The sequence below is a fragment of the Dama dama genome, chromosome 20, assembly GCF_033118175.1.
Source record: "Dama dama isolate Ldn47 chromosome 20, ASM3311817v1, whole genome shotgun sequence".
Classification (NCBI taxonomy): Eukaryota; Metazoa; Chordata; class Mammalia; order Artiodactyla; family Cervidae; genus Dama; species Dama dama.
Window position 1 is genome coordinate 90,879,432 of NC_083700.1, and position 18,875 is coordinate 90,898,306.

An 18,875-nucleotide genomic window follows, 5' to 3' on the forward strand; every position below is an offset into this window, starting at 1 on the left:
ATCCCCTGGAGAAGAAAATGGTAACCCACTCCAGAATTCTTGCCTGGGAAATTCCACAGACAGAGGAGCCTGGGAGACTGTTACAGTTCATGGGGTGGCAAAAGAGTCGGATACCACTTAGTAACTAAACATCAACAACATTTAGACTTTGGGTTGAGAAAAGGTGTGATGCAAAGGTGAGACTTCAAGTGTGACCGAGGTTCATTATGACTGAAACAAGGACTTGAGGAGGAATGTGGCAAAAGATGGAGCTGAAAAAGGCACACAAGAATTAGAGAGTAAGGGGCCTTTAGGATATGATAGGACTTTATGAGTGTTTTGAGAAGCCACTAAAGCCACTGTGATCACATATATGTGTGTATATTTTTTGGGATACAGTGCAGCAAATTCTTTGACAGGAACAAAACTGGAAGCAGAGACGTGTTATGACACTGTTGCAGTTTACTTGAGAACTGTCAGTGTAAAATTAATTTTCTAATAGGATCTTGATATTTGCTTTAATTAATTTCTTATAAATATTGTCCATGTCTCTTGAGTAATCTTAATTTTGTTGAAATTAATGAATTTTCCCTGGCAGTCTTTTTTCCTGATGTTTCTGTGGCTAAAAGAATAAAACCTTTTCTTGATGTATAAATAGAAAAAGCTATTTTTAAGTCATTATTTACCACTCGTTGAGAAATGCTAATAAACAGTTCAGAAATAGCTTCTTTTTGTTTCTAGTGTACATAGATAATGGTTTATTGACAGACCTTTTTTTTTTTTTAATTTAGTAGAGGTACCTGTATGTAAGAAACAATATTAGTACTTTCATAGATATGGCTTAGGACAAGACCCTCAAAAGTAAGTCAAAGACAATATCAAATAAATAATAGTACTGAAAGTTTTTGGATATGGCAAATCTAAACATGATAGTATGTGACTAAAGTTGGGAAATACTGTTGTATGAGATCACTTACAAGGGTCTGATCACTTTAATTAGTTAAAGCTATGATTTAAAGATTTTTTTTTTTAAAGGTGACAAAATAAAGTGACAGAGTGAGGTAGTTAAGCTAGTGAGCTCTGGAGTAAAATTTCATAGGTTTTGAATCTTATCTTCCTCACTTAAGAGCTTTGTGAACTTGGATAAGCTGCCCATCCTTTACAACATATCTTCAGTTTCCTCATTTTTTTAAAAAGTGGAGATGTTGCTGCCTTTGTTACAAAGGTTAAGTGAAATAATTCATAGAATGTTTCATGTAGTCCCTGACACAGTAGGCACGATTGCAGTGAATATCCTTTGTTATTATTATTTCTCCAATGAAGTGCAGTTTCGTTATTTGTTAACGTGGAGAACGAGTTGAACTAGCTTCAGGAAGATAGTGGACTGAGTAAAGGTCCTTTTGAGAAACTTGTTTTAACAAAGTAATGAGAATGAGTTATAATAATCATTTCATAAATAAGGGCTTATTTTAAAGAATTCTCTTCAATATGTATAATATTGGTGTTGAAGTCCTGTTGATACAGAATTATGTAGCACTTTTTTTTTCTATTTTGTAAATTAACTTTTTACATAGATTTCCCCTTTGTAAATTAAATAGAATAAAATCTCTTTGTCTAGGTCATTGTCTGTTTGGACTTAACATAGTTTATAGACTTTTGATTAATCTCAGGCCTACCTGATTAGTGAATTAATTTTCATTAGGTCCAATTTTGGCTCTCACAATTTCTCCTTTTGCCATTCATAAATTAAAAAAATATTTTGAGTGATATCTGCTATGTGCCAGTTACTGATCTAGTCGCTGAGAATATAACAGTGAACAAAACAGGTAATACTACACTTATGGAGTTAATATTCTAGTGGGAGGAAATAGATGACAAACATAGTAAGTAACAGAAGTATGTAATAAGTTAGATGGTGATAAATATTATAAATAAAACAGGAAAGGTTGTAAAGAATGGAAGAATGATGCTGCTGTGTCTGGTGGTGATGTTTCACATTTAAATTGTCACTGAGAAGGTGACATTAGAGCAAATATTTGAAGTTAAGAGGTGAGAGAGTGCGCCTGGTAAATATTTGAAGGGAGTGTATTCTAGATCTGAGCTTCTTTCAAACTTTAATGTGTGTAGGAATCGCCTGGGAAGTGTATTAAAATTCAGGTTCTTGGGCTCCATTCTCTGGGATTGTTTTATTTAGAAAGTTAAGAGTCTGATGATGCTGGATTTCTAACAAGCCCCTGAATGAAACTTTTGCTGCTGGTGGTCAGGATCATGCTTTTGGACAGCAGAACCTATTAGTAACTCATCTTTTTACTTTTCACTTATACCACCCTTCCTTATGTTTTCAACATAGCAGCCAGAATGATCCTGTTAAAATTATTCAGATTGTGTTACTGCTATTCAGAATGTTTCAGTCATTTTCAATATATCAGAGTAAAAGCTAGTGTCCTTGCTGTGACCTTGTGATTTTCGACCCTCCCCCCTGCTTCTCTGCTCTCATTTATCTACTTCTTATCCTTTTTCTCTGTTCCAACAGCATGATTTCCTTGCAGTTCCTCAAATGTGAAGGCAAGTGGTCACCTGATGTGTTTTGTATTTGCTTTTTCTTTGCCTGGAACACTCTTCTTCCAGATGGCCACATGGCTAGCTGTCTTACCTCCTTCACCTTCTCATTGAGCCTTTTGCTGGGTTGCTTATCTAAAATTTATAACCCTTACCTCTACTTGTGGCATTCCTTATTCCTTGTACCGTTTTTTCTCCAAAGTTCTTGTTATCATCTGTCATATTTAAAGTTTCTCCCATTTACCTTTTTATGTTTTGAGATACACCATAACATACACCATACACCATAACATTTGCCATTTAAAAATATACACTTTAGTGTTTTTTAGTGTATTTATAAAATTGTGTAGACATTCAGTTCAGTTCAGTTCAGTTGCTCAGGCATATCCGACTCTTTGCGACCCCATGAATCGCAGCACTCCAGAGGCCCACTGTCTAAATCTTGAATATTTTCACCACCTCTAAAAGAAATTCCATACCCATTAGCAGTCACTACTCATTATCCTGTCCTCCCAGGTACTGCCAACCACTGATTTAGTTTCTGTCTCTGTAGGTTGCCTCTTTTATATGAACGAGATCATGAAGCATGTGGCCTTTTGTGTTTGGCTTCTTTCACTTAGTGTATTTTAAGATTCACCCATGTTGTAGTAGGTATTGGTATATCGTTCTTTTTCATTGCTAAGTAATATTCCAGTTGGGCCCTTGTGCTAGGAGACACATCACCTCCAGAGGTACACTGTTTTTGTTCAGAAAATTAGTGCTATCGAAAGAAAGAACCGACTTTCAGAGTTCTTGTAGATGGCATGTAGAGTGGCTTTTGAGGGCAGCGAGGAGAGGTTTATTGATTATCTATGAGCATTTACTTTTAAAAGTAATATTAGATTTGTCCAAGTCAATTTATTTAACACACTTATTGTCATCTCTGGTATAGGCATTGTATTAAAATCTGAAGGTACGAAAGTGAATAAAACCTGGTCATTAGCATCAAGGAATTCATTATCTAATGTAACATGTAGATAAATGAATACAAATTACATTACTGTGAAAATGTGAGATAATAGAGAGTGCTCGGAGAATATAAATATCAGACTATCTTCTGAAACAGGTGATGCTTAAACTGAATTTTGCAGGAAAGGTAAACAGTACTAGTTGAAGTGTGATGGGCCTTGATACTAGAGGAAACAGAACATGTAAAGGCATTGATCCTTGGAGCCGCAGTGATCCATTGTAACACATTTGTTACGAATGAAGTGAAAAGTGTTAGGGCAGGATATAAGGTTGGAGATATAGACTACTTAGATCTTTTTTAAAAAATTAAAAGTTTTTATTTTCCACTTTAAGTCTTTATTGAATTTGTTACAGTATTGCTTCTGTTTTATGTTTTGGCTTTTTGGCCATGAGGCATGTGGGATCTTACTTCCCCAACCAGGGATTGCACCCATATCCCCTGCATTGGAAGGTGAAGTCTTAACCACTGGACCATCAGGGGAACCCCAACTCTGTTTTTGAGGTCTTGGCTTAAAATCTCAGAGAAGCCTTCCCTGAAAGTTTATCTCCTTCTCAGTTACTTGTTTTTTTTCCTTTATAGCGTTTGCACAACTTGGAATTATTGTATTTAAACTGTTGACTGCCTGCAAGAGGACAAATGCTGTGTGTTGTGTGTTAGAGAATTTAAAACTTTATTCTGAACTTTATGAGAGCCCATTAGGTATTTTAAGCATGAGAGTTACATGATTCAGTTTGTATTTTAAAAAATCACACTGGTGGAGCTTGCATTATTGCATGTTGAAACTTGCTGTATTCCAAGTGTATATTGACAGGTGCTGGAAATGCATGGATTGAAAGCACATAGTCTGTGCTTTAAAGAGATTGCAGTCTAGCTAGGAGAAACAAAGAAAAAATATTGATGTGGTTGAAATATCTATAGAGTTCAGTGAAAGCAAAGAAGAAGGACCCTCATAGATTTGTGGATTTGTGGTCTGGAGTATATATGTTCTTTTAGCTCCTACTTTATAGTGATAAAGTCACTGAAGTAACTTCATTTCAGTGAGTCACCTTTGGGATTTAAAGTAGCTTTATGTCATATTTACTTTGGAGATTCTGCAAGATAGTATGTTATATTAGCCTTGTATAGTAAGTCTTAGTCATAGTTGTCTTTTCTGATATAGGTGGGTCAGAAGAAGATAGGCATTTGACCCATGAAATAGTTTTTTGTATGTGAATTTTGATACCATGTATATCTTTTACTTAATATTTTAAGTAGGTATACCAATTTGCACTACCAAGGAAAAATATTTTTTCTGTATGTGTATACATTGAATGTCTGTTTTTCATTAAAAAATTTTTAATTTACCAATTCTGTTGATGGTAACTAAGTGATTGCTTCCTTTTCTAGGTAAAATGAAGAGTGATGAATCTAATAAAGAAAATTCTTCAGAGATGGACTATTTAGAAAATGCCACTGTGATAGATGAATCTACATTGACACCTGAGCAGAGGCTAGGCTTGAAACAAGCAGAAGAACGCTTAGAAAGAGATCACATCTTTCGACTTGAAAAAGTATACCATGTTGTTTTAGTTATTTGGAGGAAAATGCATGTTCAACCAAGTACAGCTCTTTTTATTTTTCTTACAGTATTCCTTAGGCAGAGATGTCACTCATTTTCCCTTCCTTCCCTCTTTCTTTTCTTCTTTTCTCCCTGTCTTTCGCTCCGTTTGTTCAGCAAATCCTTTCATCTGTGAGTCTTGACTTTATTCTTTCATCCCAGGGCTTGACAAACTATGGCCTATCACCTTGTTTTTGTTTTCTAAAATTGTGGTAAAATACCTCATGTTTTTATAAACAGTTTTATTGGAACACAGCCATGTCATCCTTATTGTCTATGGCTGCTTTCTTGCTCCTGTGGCAGAGTTGAGTTTTGATTACTTGCTGTAGAGTATTTGGATCACTATGCATAAAATATCTACTCTTTACCAAAAGCATAAAATATTTACTGAAATATTACTTTGTCCCTTTAAAAAAGTGTGCTGACCCCTAATTTATTCATTTAGCAAATAGATATGGAGAGCTTGTTACGTTCTAGATACTGTGCTAAACACTGGGGATATATTGGTGAATATGGCACAGTTTCTGCCCATTAGAAGTTAACAGTCTGTTTGGAGTGCCAAATTAAATAGTAAATACTACGGGATATACTAAACTTTCTCCTTTCCCCCTAGGTTTTCTCTTTTTCTTTTCTCCCTTATTTATTGAGTATCTTCTATGTATTAGGAACTGTTCTAGCCATCAGTATCTTGTTCCTAAGTACTTATATTAATTTCCTGACCTAGAAACACACATTCCCAGCCTTAACAATAAAAACACTGCTAGATGTTGAAGGAAAGAACCATAAATCATTTTGTTCTTAAATAGATACTTGGGATATTTGTGAGTATGCATACAGGGAAATATTAGGTTGGTGCAAAAGTAAGTACGGTTTTAGACCCTGAATTTTAAATCATTATAACTAGGCTCAGACACATCTTTATTAATCAAAATAGGAACCATTATAATCAACACATTTTTGCCAATGAGAAATAAGTTTGTTTATTCTTGTAGCATAAAAATCCATGCTTGATTCAATGAACTCTTGGAAAGCATTTTCTGCATCCTGTGGAAGCATTTTCCCTGTAATGGTTTCTCCAGGATTCAGAACACTTTAGTGGATCAGACTGGCAGCAGACCACCAGTAACCGTGACCTTTTTTGGTGCAAGTTTGACTTGGGAAGTGCTTTGGAGCTTCTTCTCAGTCCAGCCACTGAGCTGGTCATTGCTAGTTGTGTAAAATCCAGTTTGCATCACGTCTTCTTTCATCACTCATCAGCTTCTCTTGTAGTTACAGAGGATCAGCTTTGACGATCCTCTCAGTTGGTCATTGTCACCTTCCGATGGCCAGCCATTGTGCTCCTCATCTTCAAGGCTCCCATTCCCTTTACAAAACTTCTCGAGCCACCACCGCATTAAACCTTCATTAGCAGTTCCTGGCCAAATGCGTTGTTGATGTTGTGAGTTGTCTCTGCTGCTTTATGACTCATTTTTAACTCACAAGAAAATCACTGGAATTTACTTTTTGTCTATATCATTTCTGTAGTCTAAAATACATATAACATAAATAGCAGGTAATAATTCATTAGCAAAAAACAAGCAAGAAATGGGCATTCAAATGATGTATAACATAACATTTATTTAAGAATGTATTCCAATATCAAATGGCACATTTCAACAATGCAGACTTGCAATTACTTTTGCACCAAGCTAATATAATAAATAGGTCATCATTTCTGATAAATAAAGAAAGAAATGATGTGATTTTTTATAACTTAGAAAAAAGGTCACATCTAAATTGAAGAAGGCAATCCTGAGTCATTAGTAAAACTTATGATAAAGTAGTTGTCCTGTGAAAGTAGGAAGGAATATGAAAGAGTATGTAAAATAGGAAAGAGTTTGGCTTACATAGTTTCACATAATCCTAGTTAGATGGAAGTCTTTTTTTCAATTTGCTCTTTTACATAGTTCTGTCTTTCCTCTCACTTTCTCTTTCCTAAGTCTGGAATTAGTCTGGATCTGTGCATTATCAGGATAAATACTGAGTACTTGTGTGCTATGATCTGGTGATAAAAAGTTAGAATTGGGGCATACATGGCTTCATTATACTGCTTTTCTAGGGTTTCTTTTAGAGAAAGACATGTAAGCAAATAATAATGGTAGTAACAATATTGTTTGAAAATGGGATCCCAACTTGAGTTGGGGTGTAGAGGCATAAATTTGGGAATGCTTTATAAGAAAGTGACATTGGAACTGAGTTTGCAGAAATGGCTAGGAGTTGAGTAGGTGGGTTGGAGAATAGTAGTGTAGGTAAATTGTGTGACATGTATAAAGGAAAGGTGAAATGTGTTTTCAAGAAATATAAGCAGGGGACTAGATGTGAAAATGTGTAGTATATGAAGTAGGAAAAGTTACTTGTTGGGAAAAGGAAGAAGTTGGGTTGGAATAGATATTTGATAGTAGTAGGAAAGAAGGTCCTGAGGTGAAAGAAATCTTGAAAGCATGTAAAACATATTGTTGTTGAATTTAAATAGTAATGATGTAAAATCAGCGTGCCAGTACCATCATAGATGTCTATAAACTCTTCTTTTTCTGACACCTTTTTGGTTTTCATGCCCTCCAAAACCTCTTGTTTTCAATCCATTATATTCTTAAATAAAACTTTTCTTTACCAATTTTAAATACTCGTTAAGAATATTCTTACCAGCTTGCTTTTGATTGCATCAGATATTTGGTTCACAGTTTCCTTATGTATTATCTAATTGAAGAGTAAAGATGTAGACTTTTTAAACTGTAGCTAGAAGGAATAAACCCAAACTGTTAGATCGGGGTCCCCAACCTCCAAGATCTAATACCTGATGATCTGAGGTGAAGCTGATATAATAGTAATAGAAATAAAGTGAACAATATATGTAATGTGCTTGAATCATCCCAAAACCATCCTGCCCCATCTGTGGAAAGCTTATCTTCCATGAAACCCATCTCTGGTTCCAGAAAGGTTGGGGATCAATGTAGATCAAAAGAGTGAATTTCCCCATATGTGCATGCATGCTCAGTCGTGTCCAACTCTTTGTGACCCCACGGACTGTAGCCCACTAGACTCTGTCCATGGAATTTTCCAGGCAAGAATACTGGAGTGGGTTGCCATTTCTTACTCCAGGGGAATCTTCCCCACTCAGGGATCAAATCCAGTCTCTTGTGTCTCTTGCATTGACAGGTGGATTCTTTATGACTCTGCCACCTGATAGTAAGTGTTAAATGCTGACTGGGAAATACTTAGACTCTCCATGCCCAGGAATCTTTTTTTTTTTTTATTTAAAATTACAGCTTTTATTTTTTCCAGTTTTATTGAGAAGTAATTGACATACATTGACTGTATAAATTTAAGGTATATAGCATGATGATTTGATTTACATGGATTGAAATAATTACCACAGTAGGTTTAGCTAACATCTCCTCATATAGATGCAATAAAAAGAAAATAAAAAAGTAATAAATATTCTTTGATGAGAACTTTTAGGATTTACTCTCAGCAACTTTTTTATATATCATAACAGCAGTGCTCATTATATTCCTAGAGCTTATTTATCTTATAACTGGAAGTTGGTACTTTTTATCCACACTTCTACAGTATTCCCATCTTCTCCCCTCCGCCTCTGGTAATCAGAAGTCTGATCTCTTTTTCTTTGAGGGATTTTAAAAAAATGATTCCATATAAAAGTGAGATCATAGAGTATTAATCTTACTTTATCTCATTTATTTTACTTAGCATAATGCCTTCAAGGTCCATCCATGTTGTTGCAAATGGTAGGATTTTCTCATGTTTTTTATGGCTGATTTGATTCCTGGGCTGGGAAGATCTGCTGGAGAAGGGATAGGCTACTCACTCTAGTATTCTTGGGCTTCCCTTGTGTTTCAGCTGGTAAAGAGTCTGCTTGCAATGCGGGAGACCTGGGTTCCATCCTTGGGTTGGGAAGATCCCCTGAAGAAGGGAAAGGCAACCCACTCCAATATTCCGGCCTGGAGAATTCCATGAACTGTATAGTCCATGGGGTTGTAAAGAGTCAGACGCAATTGAGCGACTTTCACTTCCATTTTCTTTGCTTCTTAATATAGACATTTATTGCTATGAACTTTCCTGTTAGAGCTGCTCTTGCTGTATCCCACAGGTTCTGGTATGTTATTTTTCCAATTTTGTCTCAAGAAACTTTTTTATTTCCCTTAATTTTTTGTTTGATCCATTGATTGTTCAGGACACAAATCTTTATTCTAACTGGTCTACGTAAACTTACCAATGTGTTTGTTAATGGTAAAATAAAATATTAAAACAGTAATAAAGAAATTTTTAAACATTGTATTTTTCATGTGTCCCTTCTGTGAAACTAGAAGCTTCATGATGATGAGGACATTTTTGTCTTATTTACTGTTATGCTTAATACAGTACCTTGTACATAGTAGTTGGTTAGTAATTAGAGATAGTTAGCTTCCTGGTTAAATAAATGGGTTTTGGAGTCACTGGGTCTTAGTTCTGCCACTTACTGATTAAGTAAGTGGTTAGAATTGGGAAGTAATTAGCTTTAAACCTCAGTTTATCATTAAAATGGAGTTGATAGAAATTTGCTTATTGGGCTGAGACAATTAGATAGTAGAGGTAAAGTTCTTGGTGCAGTGCCAGGTGTATGCTAAGTACTAAATAAAGATTAGCTACTTGTAGAAATGAGTTATTTTACCAAATGGGGCAATTTTTTATTACTTCATTTTTACAGACATAGAAGCAGGTTTAAGTGTTAGAAATTTATCCAGGATCAGTTGAGATGTCATTTCAGGCCCTTTGTCTCCCCATTCAGTGTTATACCAAGCTTTTCTTACTGAAAGATTCCAGACACGTCCTTGTCTGCTCACATTTTACATTTGAAAAAGTTGTCTGATAAGTGGGCATATGATTTCCTTAGTGACATCATCAATATTCATGGCTTTAGGTATTTTGTATTTATGCTTTCAACTCCTCAGTTCAGCCCTTCTTGCCACTTCCACAGTTCTTAGCTTGAACCAAGTCAGTGTCATCTGGATTATTGCAGTGTGCTTATAATGGCAATAAGTTCTTTTTGTTTCTTTTCTTCATAAAGAAGGCAAGTGATCCCTGTAAAATTAAATAAGATCTTATAATTCTCTGCTCAGAAGTCTTCAGTACCTTCCCCTCACACTTAGAATAAAACTTAGAGTCCTTATAAGGGGCCCTGTGATCTGACTTCTATTACCTCTCTCTTCAGTCATAGTAACTTTTTTTGTTTTTTTGTGCAGTTTCTCAAACAAATTAAGCACATTCCTGCCTCAGGGTCTTAGCATTCACATTTGTCTTCACTTGAAATGCCTTCATACGTCCATACAACTCAGTCCTTCACTTCCTTTAAGTTATTTTTATCAGTAAATAATGATTCTATTTTTAAAAGGAAGATACCTCCCTTAAATTCCTATTTTTTAATTTGTGCATTTGTTTATTACCTGTCTTTCTATTCTAGAATGTAAGCTTATGAGGACAAGAATTTTCATCTATTTTGCTTATATTATTATCTTCAGCTTCTAGAGAATATTTGACATATAGTGTGAGTTCAGAAAATATTTGGTGAATTAAGAAGTAGTTACGGTCGGAAACTAAGAGAAGTCTGTGAGGGCTTAATTCATTCCCCAATAAGGACAGATTTGAAGTAATTTTAAAGTAAAGAAATGACTAGATTGAACTTATTTTTCTTACTTGCTTATTGCCTTGGGCAAATTTCTTAATTCTAGGGATTTAGTTGCTTTGCCAGTAAAATGAGGAATTCCTAATAGGGGTATTGTAAGGTTAATAATGGATACTCTATAAATGAAAGCTATGTTTATTTTTGATCTGTGGCAGGACTGTTGCTAAATTTGGGGCAGGTTTCCTATTTAAAGGAAATTGTGATATATTCTGAAGTAAGAGAATCTTTTTGTCAGGAGTTGCAGCCTATTGAAGGTCAGTATGAGGTAAAAATTAAGTATTGCTGCAATTTCACTGTAAGGAACTGGAAACAGTGCTTTAAAATTCAACATAGATTCATTGTGTTTTGTTAATTTTTTATTGTATCACCTTAGGGTCTTTGGATTTCCTCTTGGCTTTGGATTCAGATGTACATGAAGTTAAATCAGTGTCTACCTTGTAATACTGTTGTATCCTTGTAAAAGTTACAAGCTCTGTGAACTTTTTTCCCCCCAGGTGTATAAAATGAAGATAATACCAATGTAATAGGATTATTAGGGGAGTTAAAATGATAAATTTTATGTCAAATATCTAGCATAGTGCCTAGCATATAACAGGCACTTTGAAATTTTTAACTATTATTTCAAGAATGCATGTATAAAGTATACTTTAAGTATTGTGACTGCTACTTTCCATGTGTTGTAATTATTTTTCCTTTCAGAATAGTTACTTCAAGAGGTTATCCATTTATTCCCATGTGATTGTAATTGATGAGAGTGTTCTCACAACTCATCTTTTGGAGTTGTCTTCTGTATTTATAGTATTTATTTGTTTAGTCACTAAGTTGTGTCCGACTCTTTTGTGACCCCATAGACTGAAGCCTGCAAGGCTCCTCTGTCCTTGGGATTTTCCCAGGCAAGAATACTGGAGTGTGTTGCTATTTCCTTCTCCAGGGGATCTTCCTGATTCTGGAATCAAACCTGCATCTCCTGCATTGGCAGGCAGATTCTTTACCACTGAGCCACCAGGGAAGCCCCATATTTGTAGATTCTTTTGAAATCCCCAATTTGAGAGTAGATTTTATTTTTTATAGGAATCAAAAAGACTGAAATTTTGAAACCAATTTTTGGCAGTGTTGGAATAACACTAAATAATAATACTGCCTTTCTTATCTTACAGTGAATTCTAAAGACTATACTAGATGAATATCAAACATATTTAGGACTATCATGATATAGTTTGAAATTAGTATATTATCTCCTATGATGACTACTTTAAAAGGACACCTACCTCTTGAGTGTATGAGTATTGAATTGTTTATTAAAAAGTATTACTTCACTGCTTATTTTTGCCTCATATATTTACATAGTTGTATTAACATACAGTAAAAATTTTTACTGTTTCTGTTTTCTGAAGAAATGTGTTTTTAACTTTTTTTTTAGCGCTCACCAGAATATACCAATTGCCGATATCTATGCAAACTTTGCTTAATTCACATTGAAAACATCCAGGGAGCTCATAAACATATAAAAGAGAAACGACATAAGAAAAACATTTTGGTAAGTCTTTTTAGAAAATATTTTATTTATTTATTGAATGATAAAACTATATGAAATATTTTTATTAATGAAACTAAAAACCAAGTGTTTGTCCATTCTTATAGTAGTAACTGATATGATAGTGTTGAAAGCTGTGATTGCCCTCCTTCTGTTAGATGGTCAGGAGGGGAACCTTCTCAGTGACCAGTTTGCTCATCCTAAAGTATGTTGTGATTCCTAAGCTTAAAAGCCAGGTACAGTCAGTCCAACTGATTTTTATTGAGTTCTTATGTGTTACCTCTGTGAAGTGGTAAATAAGATAGTCATGGTTCTTGCCCTGAGTTTCTAAAGTATTGGTGAAAGCATACAATGAATAAGGATTTTAAGTATGATGAGTTTCATTAAAGGGGGAATTGTGATACTAAGGAAGTGTACAAAGGATATTTTACTTAATGTAAGGGAGGGATGATTTCTTTAAGAAAATGACATTTGAGTTGTTGAACCTTGAATTAGAGGTTTAAAAGGCAGAAAGCTAAGTGGCATAGAGGGGTGAGATGAGAGCATTTTACACAAATAAGCAACATGAATAAAGGTCTCTAAATTGTGAGAGGACATGACATATGAGTAACTGAAAGAGTCTAGTATGACTGGAGCAAGAGAGCTAAGGGAAAAGTGGTATGAGATGAAGCTAGAGAAGTATGTAGGGCCTGATAAGGTTTAGACTTTGGGAATTCATATGTGATCACTTATTAGAATGTTTTCTTTTTTAAATCCATTAGTATATTAGCTATTTAATTTTTTTCTTTTCAAAATTGTAATATTAATTCTGTATAACTTCTTACTTATCTCTAAGATATCCTCTCTGAGAAATACTCTTTTACTTGACCTTTCCAGCAAGTCTGTGTTACAGATACTTTCTTCGTGTTCCCATAGTGACTTGATCAGAAAACCTTATACTTATGTATTATAAATATCTGTGCTTCTCTCCTCTTGCAGACTTCAGTATGTAAATATTTTCAAGGACAGATTTAATTTCTTATTTATCTATTTTTCGTCATTTCTAAGTACAGTATCTGACACATAGTTGGTGATCAGTACACTTCTATTGGAAGAAAAATGCATTAAAAAAAATTCAGCAACTTAGAAGGAAAAGAAATCACTCAAATTTTATCAGCCTATTTTTATTCAATTAGCATTTTAGAAGAGTTAATAGAGACAAAGTGGTAGTTTAAGAGATAGTAACTGAGAAATTTCAAGAAATGTTGGAAGATGCTGATCACTAGTTGCAGGAAGCTCAGGGAATTCCCAACAAACTTTAAAAGAAAGTCATTACACATTATATACCTTATAGAGAAATTTCAGAATAGTTAAAAAAAAAACCCAAACCAACCTTAAAATCAGCTATCCTGAACTTTTAGTGAAGTTGGAGTAGTAGGGACTGGATTTACCTTCTTGAAATAAGCAACAAAACAAAACAAAAAAACAGCTATTACTAATAATTTTTTTTCTTTAGGCAATGAAGGACTTGACAGTGAAAACAAATGAGCTCAGTGATTACTCCAATTTGAGAGAGTTTTCAGATTGTTCTATAGGGATCAGAATGCAACGGGCTCCCAGAGATGAGAAGATGAACTTTTTCTTCAGGTAGTACAGTATGGCTAGAGTTTGTAGGACAGAAAAACAAAAAGAAAGCTATACAGGCAGAAACTCAAAGATCTATGAACAGTTCCGTCAGAATATCTAGTGCAATACTGATTGGTGCACGGATGTGAGAAAGCTGCCTGAAGTCAGGGTAAGAACCATCTGAAAGGATTAGAATAGTGCTTGGTGCACCTCCAAAGCCGCGAATAGTATCTTCCAGATTGAAAAACGTCATGAGACTTCCCTGGTGGTCCAGTAGTTAAGATTCAGCACTTCCAATGCAGGGGAGCTAGGTTTAGTCCCTGGTCAGGGATCTAGGTCCTGTATGCCACAACTAAAGATCCTACATGCTGCAACAAAGATACCACATGCTGAAATGAAAATGGAAGATCCTGTGTGCCCAAACTAAGACCCAGCGCACACAGTGAATGTATTAAAATAAGGTAAACCCCAAACTCAAATAGCTAATCCGTGAGTAAGAAAAATCTCGAAAGGAAGAGTTGTATTTTTACCCGTATATATAACAGCTTCACATGAAATCTAAAATGATATGCAGACTGCTACTAGGGTCTTCTCCAAAGTAAAACTTTCTTGATAATATGAACAGAATCTTGCTTTAAAATAAAGCCTTCTTGGACTTCTCTGGTGATATAGCAGATGAGAATCCACCTGCTACTGCAGAGGACATGAGTTTGATCCCTGGTCGCAGAGGATTTCACATGCTGTGGATCAGCTAAGGCAGTGAGCCACAATGACTGAACATGCGGGCTGGAGTTACTGAAGCTTACATGCCTAGAGCTCGTGTGCTACAACAAGAGAAGCCTGCACACTACAAGTAAGAGTAGCCACTGCTCTCTGCAGCTAGAGGAAGCCTGTGTGCAGCAATGAAGTCCCAGCACAGCCAAAAATAAATAATAAGAAAATAAAAATTTTAAAAAGGCCTAGTGTAGCTGGATAAATAAATAAATATATATTTTTTTGAATGGAAAAGCAAAAAGAAAAACCTCATACTCTGTGGGAAGTTGGGTAGAGTAATCAGAAAGACCTTATTTCAATAGTGGGGAATCTTTAACCCTAAGCTAAATCTGTTGCCAACTAAAAAATTTTGAAGGTAAGACACCAAAAAATAACCTGTTTTCAAGTATTTCATGTCATTATAGAAAAAAGCTTGAGAATATTTTTAGGAATACAAAATGTCCATCATCCCCTGAAAGTTCATGTTGTCTGCCATTCAGTCCAAAATTATCTGGTGTACAAGGCAGCAGGAAGATAGAAATCGTGAAGAGAAGAAAGGCAGTCGATCAAAAGCGACCTTGAACTGACACAGTAGAATTGGTAGAACTGATCATTAAAACAGTTAATATAACTACTCTTGATGTTCCTAAAAATAGAGACATGGAAGATATAAAAATGATTCAAATTGAACTTATAGAAATGAAAACTATAATGTCTAAGATGAAAAATACAGTATGTAGGATGGCAGATGAGACATTGCAAAAGAAGTGGTTGGTGAACTTAAAGATATAGGAATGGAAGTAAGTAATGAAACAAAAAAAAAAAGAACTTGGAAAAAAGAAAAGAGCATCCTTGAGCTCTTGGATAATTGATATTTGTACCATTTCTTCATAAACTCTTCAGAACATTGAGGAGGAATGCTTCCCAACCCAGTCTATAAGGACCATATTACTCTAGTACAGGAACCAGAAGAGGATATTACAATGAAAGAAAACTTCAGATCAATATCCCTCATTAGAATAATTGCAAAAATTCTGAACATTATTTTAGAAAATTGAATCCAACAATGTTTAAAGGAGGAAATACAAAATGACCAAATAGGAATTTATTCCAGGAGTGCATTTTTGGTTTAACATTAGAAAATGAATCACTGTAATTCATCACATTAACAAACAGAAAAAGAAAAATATATGATCATCTTAGTAGATGCTGAAAAAGCATTTTAAAAAGTCCTGATTAAAAAAAAAATCTCAGCAGACTAGGAATAGAAGGGAACTTTCACAACATGATAAAGAACATCTGTTAAGAGGTTACAACTAACATTATACTTAATGGTGAAAAAACTGAATGTTTTCTCCTTAAGACAGAAAAAAGACAGGTATGAAAGTGGTATAGCTGTGGGAAACTGTATTGTAGTTCCTCAAAAAGTTAAAAATGGAATTACTATATGATCCAGCAGTTACACTTTTGAGTTATAATCTCAAAGGAATTGAAAGCAGGGTCTTTAGGTGATGTTTGTACCACCATGTTCTTTATAGCATTATTCACAATAGCTAAAACATGGAAGCAACTCAGCTGTCCATCAGCAGATGAATGGATAAAATGTTACATGTACATACATTGAAATATACTGCCTTAAAAAGGAAGGTAATTCTGATATGTCACAACATGGAAGAACCTTGAGTAAGTTAATGCTAACTGAAATAAGCCAATCATAAAAAGACAAATACTGTAATTATTCCACTTATATGAGATACTTAGAGTAGTCAGAATCATAAGACAGAAAGTAGAATGGTGGTTGTCTGGGGAGATGGAGGACTGGAAAGGTTTCAGTTTTACAAGATAAAAAGAATTCTGCTGATGTGTGATGGTGATGGTTGCACAACAAATGAATGTACTTAATTCCATTGAATTGTCCTTGTAAAAATGGTTAAGATAGTACATTTTATGTTATGTATATTTTATGACAGTAAAAAAAATTGAGGAAAAAGGTAGATATGTTCACTCTTACCACTTTTATTCAGTGTTTTATTTGAAGTTCTAACCAGTGAATTCAGACAAGAGAAAGAAAGGAAAGCTATCTAAGTTGGAAAAGAAGAAGTACAACTATATTTGTAGGTAAATGTGATTATTTATATAGAATATTCAGTGACGTCAGAAAAGAGTTATTAGAGTTAATGAGTTTAGCAGGGTTGCAGAATACAAACTCAGTATGCAAAAGTCAGCTGTATTTTTACATACTAATAATGAACAGTACAAAAGTGAAATTCAAAAAACTATTTACAATATCATCAAAAATATGCAAAATTATGCACAGAAATTATAAAACATTCCTGAGAGAAATTAAAGAAGAGCTAAAGAAATGCAGAAATAAAACCTTGTGTATATGTTGGAAGAACTAATATTATTAAATTTCTTTCTAAACTGATCTATAGACTCAGCCCAATCCTGTACAAAATCCTGAATTGAAAGCCTGATTCTAAAATTCATCTGGAATATACTCTGCTATATTTAAAATAGATAAGCAACAAGGACCTACTTTATAGCACAGGGAACTATTGTCAATATCGTATAATAAACTATAATGGAAAAGAATCTGAAAAAGAATATATCTGCATGTACTTACGTATGTATGTATGTATGTATAACTGAATCACTTTGTTGTAACCCGAAACACTGCAAATCAATATACTTCAATAAAGAAAACAAAAAAAGAAGGAAGAGAAAAGCTGAAATTCATGTGGGAAAGCAAAGGCCCTAGAAAATACAAAAGAACTTTGAAAAGAACAAAGTTGGAGGACTAACAACACCTGCTTTACAGATTTAAACTACAGTAATAAGGCAGTGTGGTATTGGCATCAAGTAGACAAATAGATCAGTGGAGCAGAATATTGAGAATAGAAATGGCACACTTGTATGAACAACTGATTTTCTTTTCTTAAACAGAGATTAAAGGCAATTCAGCAGACAAATTTTACTCCCTTAAACATATGAATAGTTAAATATCCATGTATAAAGATGGATACAGACCTTAATGTAAAACCTTTACTTACAGACCTTAATGTAAAACCTAAAAGTATAAAATTTCCAGGATAAGATATGGTAGAAAATCTATATGACCTTGGATTAGGCAAAATTTCTTAGGTATGATACTAAAGAGGAAAAAAAGGATGAATGGACTTACTCAAAATTAAAAACTTTTGCTCTTTGAAAGATATCATTTAAAGAATGACAGGTAATACACCACATTAACAAATTGAAAGATAAAAACCATATGATTATTTCAATAGATGCAGAAAAAGTCTTTGACAAAATTCAACATCCATTTATGATAAAAACGCTCCAGAAAGCAGGAATGAAGGAACATACCTCAACATAATAAAAGCTATATATGACAGACCCACAGCAAACATTATCCTCAATGGTGAAAAATTGAAAGCATTTCCCCTAAAATCAGGAACAAGACAAGGGTGCCCACTCTCACCACTACTATTCAACATAGTTTTGGAAGTTTTGGCCACAGCAATCAAAACAGAAAAAGAAATAAAAGGAATCCAGATAGGAAACGAAGTGAAACTCTCACTGTTTGCAGATGACATGATCCTCTACATAGAAAACCCTAAAGATTCTACCAGAAAATTACTCGAGCTAATCAGCAAATATAGTAAAGTTTCAGGGTATAAAATTAACACACAGAAATCCCTTGCATTCCTATAGACTAGCAATGAGAAAACAGAAAGAGAAATTAAGGAAACAATACCATTCACCATTGCAACAAAAAGAATAAAATACTTAGGAGTATATCTACCTAAAGAAACAAAAGACCTATACATAGAAAACTATAAAACACTGATGAAAGAAATCAAAGAGGACACAAATAGATGGAGAAATATACCATGTTCATGGATTGGAAGGATCAATATTGTAAAAATGAGTGTACTACCCAAAGCAATCTATAGATTCAGTGCAATCCCTATCAAGCTACCAACGGTATTCTTCACAGAACTGGAACAAATAATTTCACAATTTGTGTGAAAATACAAAAAACCTCGAATAGCCAAAGCAATCTTGAGAAAGAAGAAGGGAACTGGAGGAATCAACGTGCCTGACTTCAGGCTCT

At 34.4% G+C, this 18,875-nt stretch overlaps 1 protein-coding gene across 8 annotated transcripts in view; it reads left to right on the top strand.

The window, feature by feature from the left end:
* TUT4 (terminal uridylyl transferase 4) overlaps positions 1–18,875 on the top strand; it is a 129,187-nt gene that overhangs the window by 29,816 nt on the left and 80,496 nt on the right. For all 8 annotated transcript variants that reach the window (XM_061121886.1, XM_061121881.1, XM_061121885.1 and 5 more), the window contains exons 3-4: positions 4,934–5,097; positions 12,284–12,400. In XM_061121886.1, coding sequence (XP_060977869.1) covers positions 4,934–5,097; positions 12,284–12,400 — 281 coding nt within the window. The remainder of the gene's footprint in view (positions 1–4,933; positions 5,098–12,283; positions 12,401–18,875) is intronic.